This window comes from Oncorhynchus clarkii, chromosome 13 (genome assembly GCF_045791955.1).
Source record: "Oncorhynchus clarkii lewisi isolate Uvic-CL-2024 chromosome 13, UVic_Ocla_1.0, whole genome shotgun sequence".
NCBI lineage: Eukaryota > Metazoa > Chordata > Actinopteri > Salmoniformes > Salmonidae > Oncorhynchus > Oncorhynchus clarkii.
Window position 1 is genome coordinate 10,045,533 of NC_092159.1, and position 12,530 is coordinate 10,058,062.

Consider the following 12,530-nt stretch of genomic DNA (forward strand, 5'->3'; position numbering starts at 1 on the left):
TTCTTCTCCTCTCCTCACTCATTCACAAACAAGCACAATGAACCAGCCTCCCATTCCTTCCATCTAAATCACCATCTCACAGAACCTTTAACATCAACAAACAGTAGGAGAAATAGACCATATCTAACTAACAAATCAACTAGACTGTTTATCTGAAACGATTCCCCATTTACTCTGGCGGTGTCTCTAATAATACCCCCCTGTTACCATGGAGGTTACCCCTCCCCCATTTGTGCATCCCAAATGGCACCCAGTTTGATTGTTTCCCTCTCTCGTTCTCTGTGGGCCCTGGTGCACTAAATAGGAAATATGGTGCAGCTGTGCATCATCCCTCTGCTGGGAAGATTGGCGTCACTAGGGCCTCCTGGGTATTGGTGTGTCACTGGGCGATGTCCCAGGGATGTGTATTCTCTAGAAACCAAACGGAAGCACACTGAACAAAACGGGGAGGGTTCTTTATTCCGTTTCCAAATGTTGTGCAATGGGTTGCTATGGTGTGCTCTAATGAATACACCCCCCTGTTTGTGTTTCTACTAGATCGCCAACTGCTTCTATTCCTGTGGCCTCATGGTAGATGTAGTCTGTGTGTTTGTGTTTCAGTGACACTCTGATCCAGAGAGACTTACAGTTAGTGAGTCATTTAGCAGACACTCTGATCCAGAGAGATTTACAGTTAGTGAGTCATTTAGCAGACACTCTGATCCAGAGAGACTTACAGTTAGTGAGTCATTTAGTAGACACTCTGACCCAGAGAGACTTACAGTTAGTGAGTCATTTAGCAGACACTGATCCAGAGAGACTTACAGTTAGTGAGTCATTTAGCAGACACTGATCCAGAGAGACTTACAGTTAGTGAGTCATTTAGCAGACACTCTGATCCAGAGAGACTTACAGTTAGTGAGTCATTTAGCAGACACTCTGATCCAGAGAGACTTACAGTTAGTGAGTCATTTAGCAGACACTCTGATCCAGAGAGATTTACAGTTAGTGAGTCATTTAGCAGACACTCTGATCCAGAGAGACTTACAGTAGTGAGTCATTTAGCAGACACTCTGATCCAGAGAGACTTACAGTTAGTGAGTCATTTAGCAGACACTGATCCAGAGAGACTTACAGTTAGTGAGTCATTTAGCAGACACTCTGATCCAGAGAGACTTACAGTTAGTGAGTCATTTAGCAGACACTCTGATCCAGAGAGACTTACAGTTAGTGAGTCATTTAGCAGACACTCTGATCCAGAGAGATTTACAGTTAGTGAGTCATTTAGCAGACACTCTGATCCAGAGAGACTTACAGTTAGTGAGTCATTTAGCAGACACTCTGATCCAGAGAGACTTACAGTTAGTGAGTCATTTAGCAGACACTCTGATCCAGAGACTTACAGTTAGTGAGTCATATAGCAGACACTCTGACCCAGAGAGACTTGCAGTTAGTGAGTCATTTAGCAGACACTCTGACCCAGAGAGACTTACAGTTAGTGAGTCATTTAGCAGACACTCTGATCCAGGGAGACTTACAGTTAGTGAGTCATTTAGCAGACACTCTGATCCAGAGAGACTTACAGTTAGTGAGTCATTTAGCAGACACTGATCCAGAGAGACTTACAGTTAGTGAGTCATTTAGCAGACACTCTGATCCAGAGAGACTTACAGTTAGTGAGTCATTTAGCAGACACTCTGATACAGAGAGACTTACAGTTAGTGAGTCATTTAGCAGACACTCTGATCCAGAGAGACTTACAGTTAGTGAGTCATTTAGCAGACACTGATCCAGAGAGACTTACAGTTAGTGAGTCATTTAGCAGACACTCTGATCCAGAGAGACTTACAGTTAGTGAGTCATTTAGCAGACACAGATCCAGAGAGACTTACAGTTAGTGAGTCATTTAGCAGACACTCTGATCCAGAGAGACTTACAGTTAGTGAGTCATTTAGCAGACACTCTGATCCAGAGAGACTTACAGTTAGTGAGTCATTTAGCAGACACACTGATCCAGAGAGACTTACAGTTAGTGAGTCATTTAGCAGACACTGATCCAGAGAGACTTACAGTTAGTGAGTCATTTAGCAGACACTCTGATCCAGAGAGACTTACAGTTAGTGCATTCATCTTATGACAGCTAGGTGAGACAACCACATCACAGTCATAGTAAGTACATTTCCCTCAACAAAGTATTTATCAGTAAAGTCAGTGTTAGTAGGAAAAGACAAGTGCCTTTCTTTGTTCGTTTATTTATCTCCTCAGGAACATGTCAAGGGAGATCTGTTGTCTCCACCAATTGGTTTTCCTCTCTTGCTATTCCCCTTACCTCAGACCCCATTCACGTAGTTAGATCCCTTTACACAGCCAGAATAAATACGTTTAAATACATACATGCTTTTGTATACTAAAAAATGACATTGTTTTATGTTGGAGTTTCACCTCCCACATAGTCTATCCCCTCCATGTTTGTTAGCTAAGTCCCACAGGTTAGGGTAGTATTATGATGTCATATCCTGTCTCTCTCCAGGCAAGTCCCACCTGGCCATCGTCCAGCGGGTCAACAACGAGGGTGAGGGTGACCCCTTTTATGAGGTCATGGGCATCGTGACCCTGGAGGACGTTATAGAGGAGATCATCAAGTCAGAGATACTGGACGAGACTGACCTCTACAGTACGTACACACACACACACACGCACGCACACACACACACACACACAGCTGATAACCTCTCTCTAAGTGTCTCCTCCACACCTGATAACAACTCTGTCTCCTCTACAGCTGATTACCTCTCTAAGTGTTGTCTCCCTCTACAGCTGATAACCTCTCTAAGTGTTGTGTCTCCCTCTACAGCTGATAACCTCTCTAAGTGTTGTCTTCCTCTACAGCTGATAACCGCTCTAAGTGTTGTCTCCCTCTACAGCTGATAACCTCTCTAAGTGTTGTGTCTCCCTCTACAGCTGATAACCTCTCTAAGTGTTGTGTCTCGCTCTACAGCTGATAACCTCTCTAAGTGTTGTCTTCCTCTACAGCTGATAACCGCTCTAAGTGTTGTCTTCCTCTACAGCTGATAACCTCTCTAAGTGTTGTGTCTCCCTCTACAGCTGATAACCTCTCTAAGTGTTGTGTCTCGCTCTACAGCTGATAACCTCTCTAAGTGTTGTGTCTCCCTCTACAGCTGATAACCTCTCTAAGTGTTGTCTTCCTCTACAGCTGATAACCGCTCTAAGTGTTGTCTTCCTCTACAGCTGATAACCTCTCTAAGTGTTGTCTTCCTCTACAGCTGATAACCTCTCTAAGTGTCTTCCTCTACAGCTGATAACCGCTCTAAGTGTTGTCTTCCTCTACAGCTGATAACCTCTCTAAGTGTTGTCTCCCTCTACAGCTGATAACCTCTCTAAGTGTCTTCCTCTACAGCTGATAACCTCTCTAAGTGTTGTCTTCCTCTACAGCTGATAACCTCTAAGTGTTGTCTCCCTCTACAGCTGATAACCTCTCTAAGTGTTGTCTCCCTCTACAGCTGATAACCTCTCTAAGTGTCTTCCTCTACAGCTGATAACCTCTCTAAGTGTTGTCTTCCTCTACAGCTGATAACCTCTAAGTGTTGTCTCCCTCTACAGCTGATAACCTCTCTAAGTGTTGTCTCCCTCTACAGCTGATAACCTCTCTAAGTGTCTTCCTCTACAGCTGTTATCTCTCTAAGTGTTGTGTCTCCCTCTACAGCTGATAACCTCTCTGTGTTGTCTTCCTCTACAGCTGATAACCTCTCTAAGTGTTGTCTCCCTCTACAGCTGATAACCTCTCTACGTGTTGTCTTCCTCTACAGCTGATAACCTCTCTAAGTGTTGTCTTCCTCTACAGCTGATAACCTCTCTAAGTGTCTCCCTCTACAGCTGATAACCGCTCTAAGCGTCGTGTTTCTCACCATGAGAGGAAGCAGCAGGACTTCTCCATCTTTAAGCTGTCGGAGAACGAGATGAAGGTGAAGATCTCTCCCCAGCTCCTCCTCGCCACGCACCGCTTCCTCTCCACAGGTAGGCCCACTGTGATGTCACTTCCTGTCCAATGTGAGGTCACTTCCTGAGTGTTAAATAATGAAATATATCATCTCTGTGGAAGTAAGTTGTTCTCAATTTGAGGCCTGGTAAAAAACAACCCATTGAATAATAAAGAAGTGTTTACCAGTTATTACAAATTACCTTTTTCTTATTACTTTTTCACTGACTCTCTCATGTCTTCCTCTCTATTCCTCTTTCATCTGTCCCCTTTTACTACCCTCTCCTCCTACCTCTTCTATCCCTCTTTCATCTCTCCCCTTTTACTACCCTCTCCTCCTACCTCTTCTATCCCTCTTTCATCTCTCCCTTTTACTGCCCTCTCCTCCTACCTCTTCTATCCCTCTTTCATCTCTCCCCTTTTACTACCCTCTCCTCCTACCTCTTCTATCCCTCTTTCATCTCTCCCTTTTACTGCCCTCTCCTCCTACCTCTTCTATCCCTCTTTCATCTCTCCCTTTTACTGCCCTCTCCTCCTACCTCTTCTATCCCTCTTTCATCTTTCCCCTTTTACTGCCCTCTCCTCCTACCTCTTCTATCCCTCTTTCATCTTTCCCCTTTTACTACCCTCTCCTCCTACCTCTTCTATCCCTCTTTCATCTCTCCCTTTTACTGCCCTCTCCTCCTACCTCTTCTATCCCTCTTTCATCTTTCCCCTTTTACTGCCCTCTCCTCCTACCTCTTCTATCCCTCTTTCATCTCTCCCCTTTTACTACCCTCTCCTCCTACCTCTTCTATTCCTCACTCTCTCTCTTTCTCTCTTTCTCTCTTTCCCTCCCTCCCTCCCTCCTCACCTCCTGTAGAGGTGGAGCCCTTCAAGCCAGCCCACCTATCAGAGAAGATCTTACTGCGTCTCATTAAACACCCCAGTGTGGTCCAGGAGCTGAGCTACGATGACAAGAACAAACTGGCCCCACAGCACTTCCTGTTTCAGAGAAACAAACCTGTTGACTACTTCATCCTGTTACTACAGGTATAAACGCCCGCAATAATTGTCCCTTAGCGATAAATCAAATTGATTTGATGTATGTTATTGATAGGAGAGTAGAGAACCGACAGGACAGTGAGGAGATACGTGTGTCAAAGCAGAGGATTCGATCCCACACAGAGAGACACCGAGTGGACAAAACATTAGGAACACCTTGCTAATATTGAGTTACACCTCCTTTTGCCATCAGAACAGCCTCAATTCATCGAGGCATGAAAGAGGTGTGGAAAGCGTTCCACAGGGATGCTGGTCCATGTTGACTCCAGTGCTTCCCACAGTTGGCTGGACGTCCTTTTGGTGGTGGAACATTCTTGAAACACACCGGAACTGTTGAGTGTGAAAAACCCAGCAGCGTTGCAGTTCTTGACTTACTCAAACCGGTGCGCCTGGCTTTACTACCCGTTCAAAGGCACTTAAATATTCTGTCTTGTCCATTCACCCTCTGAACGGCACACATTCACAGTCCATGTCTCAATTGTCTCAAAGCTTAAAAATCCTTCTTTAACCCGTCTCCTCCCCTTCATCTACACTGATTGAAGTGGATTTAACAAGTGGCATCAATAAGGGATTATAGCTTTAACCTGGATTCACCTGGTCAGTCTGTGTCATGGAAAGAGGTGTTCCTAATGTTTTGTATACTCAGTATATCATGTGCTGCAGGTGGAGGTGCTGACTGCTACAACAACCCTGGTTTTATATATAGCTTGGAATATCTAGAATATGGCTTAGACACAAATCAGGGAACTTGACCATTTCTCTGTCCTGTGTGTTCAGGGTCGTGTGGAGGTGGAGTTTGGTAAAGAGGCTCTGAGGTTTGAGAACGGAGCGTTCGCCTACTACGGGGTGCCTGCCATCATGCCCACAGGTAACTGACTGGCTCACTCACTCACTCACTCACTCACTCACTCACTCACAAACATTAACACGTGAATATTGAGAAACAGCCTGTGCACATTACAAGCTCAAAGAAAGCAAAACGTTTCATGAGAAACATAACAGATTACACATACATTATCTGGACTGTCCCATTGCATAGACCAGAGAGGGGTAGAACACTATCTCATCCCTGTCTGACTCATTACCATCCTGTTCGATTCAGTCCACAGATCCCCCTCCCGTAGCAGTGGTCTGGACCGGTCTGACTCTATGCTGTATGGGGGCAGTCTGGGCCAACTCAACGGAGGGGGGAGCGTCTACCTGCCTGACTACTCTGTTAGGCAGCTCACACACCTGCAGGTCATTAAGGTAGGCCTACCTAGACTACGGTACAGTACAGCCCCGCCCACCTCACGTTACCTGGAAACACCTGCTCCAACACCATTTGGGAGACCTTTACTTGGCTCATTGCGCTCTAGCGACTCCATGTGGCGGGCCGGGCGCCTGCAGGCTGACTACGGCCGTCAGTTGAACGGTGTTTCCTCCGACACATTGGCGCGACTGGCTTCCGGGTTAAGTGGGCGAGCGTTAAGGAACACGGTTTGGCGGGTCATGTTTTGGAGGACACATGACTTGACCTTCGCCTCTACCGAGCCCGTTGGGGAGTTGCAGTGATGAGACAAGATCGTAATTGAATTTGGGAGAGAAAGGAGGTCAAATAAAATAAATTAATATAAAGGTCCCAAATAGCACCCTATTCTTTATACAGTGCACTACTTTATACATAGTCCTATGGCCCTTGGTCAAAAGTAGTGCACTTCATAGGAAAAAGTGTGTAATTTGTGATGCAACCTAGTAGCTTAGTCAGAGCTGTGGTACAGTACAGCCTCTAACTCCGACCTATGACTATTTATGACCTACGACCTTTCTTTGACCTTCGACTTCTAAACCCCAGATCACCCGTAGCCACTACCAGAACGCCCTGACAGCCACTCTGATGGACAGCTCCCCCCAGACCCCCGACACAGACGCCCGGCCCACAGACGGGAACACTCCCGACCTCCCTGTCCCGGAGCAGAGTGGAGACCACCTCCTCCCCCCCAGAGAGACCCGGCCCAGCTCGGCCAGAACCAGAGGACAGCAGTCCTCCGTCCCACACAGCACCTCTCTGCTCAACGAGAAGAACCGTATCGTCCGTAAGTCAACCATACTGGAGGAGGGAGGTGGAGAGAGAATAGACTTACTCCCCTACAGGCAGTAAATCAGACGGTCAGAACAGCCCCAGTGACTGTGTGTATCATAACTGTCCTGTCTCTCCCTACAGGCAGTAAATCAGACGGTCAGAACAGCCCCAGTGACTGTGTGTATCATAACTGTCCTGTCTCTCCCTACAGGCAGTAAATCAGACGGTCAGAACAGCCCCAGTGACTGTGTGTATCATAACTGTCCTGTCTCTCCCTACAGGCAGTAAATCAGACGGTCAGAACAGCCCCAGTGACTGTGTGTATCATAACTGTCCTGTCTCTCCCTACAGGCAGTAAATCAGACGGTCAGAACAGCCCCAGTGACTGTGTGTATCATAACTGTCCTGTCTCTCCCTACAGGCAGTAAATCAGACGGTCAGAACAGCCCCAGTGACTGTGTGTATCATAACTGTCCTGTCTCTCCCTACAGGCAGTAAATCAGACGGTCAGAACAGCCCCAGTGACTGTGTGTATCATAACTGTCCTGTCTCTCCCTACAGGCAGTAAATCAGACGGTCAGAACAGCCCCAGTGACTGTGTGTATCATAACTGTCCTGTCTCTCCCTACAGACAGTAAATCAGACGGTCAGAACAGCCCCAGTGACTGTGTGTATCATAACTGTCCTGTCTCTCCCTACAGGCAGTAAATCAGACGGTCAGAACAGCCCCAGTGACTGTGTGTATCATAACTGTCCTGTCTCTCCATACAGGCAGTAAATCAGACGGTCAGAACAGCCCCAGTGACTCCGTGTTCCTCAGGATGGATGACATCTCGTACATCAGAGAGGAGCACTCAGAGAGGGACGACACCAACGGTAAGAGAATACAGGGAGGAACAAAGGAGTGGGATGGAAGACTGGAGAATAAGGAGGATGTTGGTGATGAGGGAAGACATTTAACACAGAAACAACATCCACAGTTTACTATGGAGATTGATAACTCTCTCTCTCTCTCTCTCTCTCAGATACAGCCTCTGTTGCTATAGAAACGGACGCCCCCTCCTCTTTCATCAGTACTCTGTCTCTGAGTGGATCAGAGGACACACTGGGCAAAAAACTACTGCTCAAACTCAGTGAGTCACACACACAACATACACAACATACAGTACACACGCACACAAGCATGCATACACACAAATACACACACACCTTTACTCTCTTGCATTCTAACACCTGTGTGACAATCCAATTGCCCACACACACATACAACCATTTAAATCTCAACCCAGCCACTGTGAAGACACAAACCCAACAACCCCACGCCGTGAGTCCCCTCCACCGGTCACTTTGTCATGTTAGGATACGTCCCAAATGGCACTTCATTCCCATGGGTCCTGGTCAAAAGTAGTGCACTAAATAGGGAGTAGAGTGCCATTTGGGATGCAACCTTAGTAACAGTCTAAATCCTGAGCCTTTCTCTTTCCCTGCACCTCTGCTCCATGAACAGCTGTGTCCTAGCAACCAGTCATTCATTGTCCCTGCCAAGAGTATTTTCTCTGGAGGCCCCCCTAACGGAAACCCTGGCCCCTCCCAGTGTGTGTGTGCCACTCTGGCCCATCACTCTGACACTCCACAAAATCTCCCTCTCTCCCTCTCCCCCTCTCTCTATCTACCACTCTCCCTCTCTCTCCCCCTCTCTCTCTCTCTCTCCCTCTCCCTCCTCCCTCTCCCTCCTCTCTCTCTCTCCCTCTCCCCCCTCTCTCTCTCCCTCTCACTCCTCTCTCTCTCTCCCTCCCTCTCTCTCTCTCTCTCCCTCTCCCCCCTCTCTCTCTCTCTCTCCCCCCTCTCCCTCTCCCCCCTCTCTCTCTCCCTCTCTCTCTCTCTAACACTCTCCCTCTCACTCTCTCTAACACTCACATAGGAGAGCCAACTAGTGTGTTCCTCTCTTCTCTCTTGACTGGCCCATTGCTGAATGAGCTATGGAGAATGAATGTTAAGTGAGCCTCCCAAGTGGCACCCCATTCCCAAAGCTCTGTGGGTCCTGTTCAAAAGTAGTGCACTTAACAGGGAACAGTGTGCCAGTTGGGATGTAGACTGAGTGTTTCTCTGCTCAGAATCACAGAGCTACTTTAACTAAATGACTGTCCTAAACACACACACACACCCCCCCTCCCCACGTGGTCCCTCCCTGAGCCAAAGAGCAGCAGAATGGTCACTCTCATTTCAGTAAAAGGCTGAAACTGGACCAAAATCACAACACATTGCAGGAAATAAGCAATAAAAGCCCGGTCAGAAGTAGTGACCTAAATGCCATTTACAAAGTAGTTGTTATGACATTGTCATTGTCCATTTCATTGATTCACATTGAGTTTTTTCAATTTAATATCTATATGTGTCAATATATATATATATATATTTGTAAATGTATATATGTTTTTCAATGAAATGCACATTTTATTCTCCTCAGGTCACAAGAAGAGGAAAAAGTCTCGGGAAGGAGACAAGACACCTGAGGAGACATCAGAGCAGCCGCTGGTCAAGACCTAGCAGTGTGTGTGTGTTGTGTGTGTGTGTGTGTGTATATGGACTAACTCACACAATCATCAACAGCCTATTTCCTTCCTCTTTTTGATCGTTTGTCAGACGTTTCTGCAACGTTTGTCAGACGTTCCAGTCACTAGTTGACCACTCTCAGATGTCCCCACCAACAGACATTCTAAAGGGAAACAGAAGGAGATAACAGCACATAGAAAAGATAGACCTCATCTCCCCCTAACACCCCCACAGTCTCTGATCTTAGACCGAACCAAATGGGAGGAACTCACTGAACCAGCGGGACGGAAGCTACCATGTCATCATGAACCTGGGTTTTTTTTTTTTTCTTCTTGAATGTTTCATGTCGAAGTGGCTAATGGATTTGAAGACAAAGGATGTCAGGAGAAGAGAGGAGGTTTTTGGTTTAAGCCACTGTCACAATTTAATTCCCCCCCCCCTCCTTACAAAATAATTGAATTGGCCCTGTTGGAGCTGTGACAAGGAAACCAAAGACTATGTAGATATCATCAGTGCACAGAAGAATATTCACCATGCGCCATTATAAAGAGCTCATCCATTCCTTCTTCAGGTGGTTTTATGGATGCTGTATCACTTGTGTTATTTGATAGTGAATGTTTATTACTATTCTCTTCTGTCCTCGTTCCTCTCTACTGTCTAACGGGGGAATCCTAACGTTCACTTGAGTGGATTTTCATGCATTGATATCAATGGGAGACTAAAGTGAAAATTCTATTTAGGATTCACCCAGAAGTTGACTTGTCAGAATGGGCTCATGCTATAGTGGTGTAAGGGGTTTAAAAGGACTCGAGACGGTTTGGGGTTTGAATGCCTTACTAAAGAGAAAGTCTTCAATCTGCATGTTTTAGGTACTGGCTGAGCACCATGTAGACCTCTATTCTCTCAGCCCGACTGTAATCACAACTTCCTCAAACGGTGGGTATGAGAACTGACCAGTCACAAGAACGGACCAGTCTCTTCCAAATGATGTATATGAGCAATACTGAAACTCTTCTACACAGTTGTGAACGGGACACATCCAAAAGACGCTACTAATGTAGGATATGCCATTAGGAAACATCTTGTTGTAGAGAATACATTTCTTATTTGATCTGACAAGCTGTACCATAAGACCCATGTTTCTCTCTCTCTCTGGGTTAAGACCACGTGTCTCTGCTCTGACTGGGTTTGTGCCGATTCAGGTTTGTGCCACTGCACCACAGTGGGGGGAGAAAGATGGGGGAGGAGAGAAAGGGGGGAGGACGAAGGGGAGAGGGGTAGAGGGAGGAGGGATGGGAGGGGAGGCATAGAAGATGGGGGGTTAGAGGGAGAGAGAGAGAGAGGAGGGAGGGGAGGAGAGAGGGAGGAGAGGAGAGGCATAGAGGACGGGGGGCTAGAGGGAGAGAGAGGAGGGAGGGGAGGAGAGGCATAGAGGACGGGGGGCTAGAGGGAGAGAGAAGAGGGAGGGGAGGGGAGGAGAGGCATAGAGGCCGGGGGGGCTAGAGGGAGAGAGAGGAGGGAGGGAGAGACAGAGGACGGGGGGCTGGGAGAAAAGGGAAATGTGAGGGATGGAGAGAAAGGGTAAAGGGGGAGTGATGCTCTGTGGCTCCTGTCATTGGTCAGTGAGGAGGAGAGAAGAGCATCCTTCCTTGGAAAACAGGAAAAAGTGCTGACTCACTATGCTGCATGGGAGTAGAGGCAACAGCCAATCAGAACCCTCATCCTCTTCTCAGACACAATGGCCCTGTTTTTAACTGGAGTAGGATGAGACTTGATTTAAGGTCAGTTTTCTTGTTTTTCACCTCAATGGTTTGGGCTAGGATTTGGGGAGGGGAAGCTGATTCTAAATCTGTGCTTGTCAGCAACATCTATATGGAGGTATTTTAACACAACGCATTTTTAAAGTGCTATTTGTCTCAAAAAAGGTCCTAAACTGAAATGGATAAATTGGACAGATCGTCAGGACTGGAGACCACTGGTGTATGGGGAGAGTGACACCTACACAGAACGTAATACAGAGATATATCTTTTTATAGAAGAGAAATGCATATATGAGCGATGTATTGTAGATAGAGTTTATAATGACTTTATGGGTAAATTAACTCTGGGCATTTTAACAGGGGAAAACCCCTCAGATTTTTGCATTAGAAAAATGTACAGAATTAAAAAGATTCACAAGTTTCAGCTGTCTTTTTAGTGTTCAGACTTCGAACAATAATGTTTTTGTTTATTCCAGTTGCTGACAGTTAATATGCAGGGCCCGGAGTTTTCTTCTTGTCGGGTTAGGAAAAACTCTGGGCCATAGTTATTACTAATGTCTTAAGGACAAATCACACCATAAGGAACATCACCACTGTGGGACTCAGTAGCAAAAATCCCTTGGTGTATTTCTGGGGAATTCCAAGTCAACTCTCATATAACAATTTGCACAAAATATTATCATTAACAATGTTTCAATAGTTGGTGAAGGGATTCGGGGTGTCTGGGATTGTGTCCCCCACAGAGTCCCCCACAGAGTCCCCCACAGTGTCCCCCACAGAGTCCCCCACAGTGTCCCCCACAGAGTCCCCCACACAGTGTCCCCCCCACAGTGTGTCCCCCACAGTGTGTCCCCCACAGTGTGTCCCCCACAGTGTCCCCCAGGAAGAGGCGCTGCTGCTTTCACAACAGGTAATGGGGATCCTAATAAAATACTCAAAACACATCTGTGCTCAGTAAATGACCTGCTGGATGTAGATGAACGGTGGCAATTCAACATGGAGAATCTTTTTGGGAAATTAAAACAGAAAATGGCGGCTGATATTCTGTGGTCAGAGGCAGTAGGTCGACCAGTCAGCCGACCGGTGCGTTGAACCGTTCGTCGGCAGTGTTTAATCTTTTATAACTATATTAAAA

General features: G+C 46.5%; 1 protein-coding gene across 2 annotated transcripts in view; it reads left to right on the top strand.

Annotated features, from left to right (window-relative positions):
* Positions 1–10,857, top strand: part of LOC139424363 (metal transporter CNNM1-like) — a 15,128-nt gene extending 4,271 nt beyond the window's left edge. The window contains exons 2-10 of one of the 2 annotated variants that reach the window (XM_071176107.1): positions 2,510–2,653; positions 3,874–4,014; positions 4,839–5,008; positions 5,798–5,888; positions 6,123–6,268; positions 6,855–7,095; positions 7,854–7,958; positions 8,108–8,215; positions 9,550–10,857. In XM_071176107.1, coding sequence (XP_071032208.1) covers positions 2,510–2,653; positions 3,874–4,014; positions 4,839–5,008; positions 5,798–5,888; positions 6,123–6,268; positions 6,855–7,095; positions 7,854–7,958; positions 8,108–8,215; positions 9,550–9,629 — 1,226 coding nt within the window. In that variant the 3' untranslated portion in view covers positions 9,630–10,857. The remainder of the gene's footprint in view (positions 1–2,509; positions 2,654–3,873; positions 4,015–4,838; positions 5,009–5,797; positions 5,889–6,122; positions 6,269–6,854; positions 7,096–7,853; positions 7,959–8,107; positions 8,216–9,549) is intronic. The other variant, XM_071176108.1, reaches the window with a different exon arrangement.
* Positions 10,858–12,530: the final 1,673 nt, after the last annotated feature.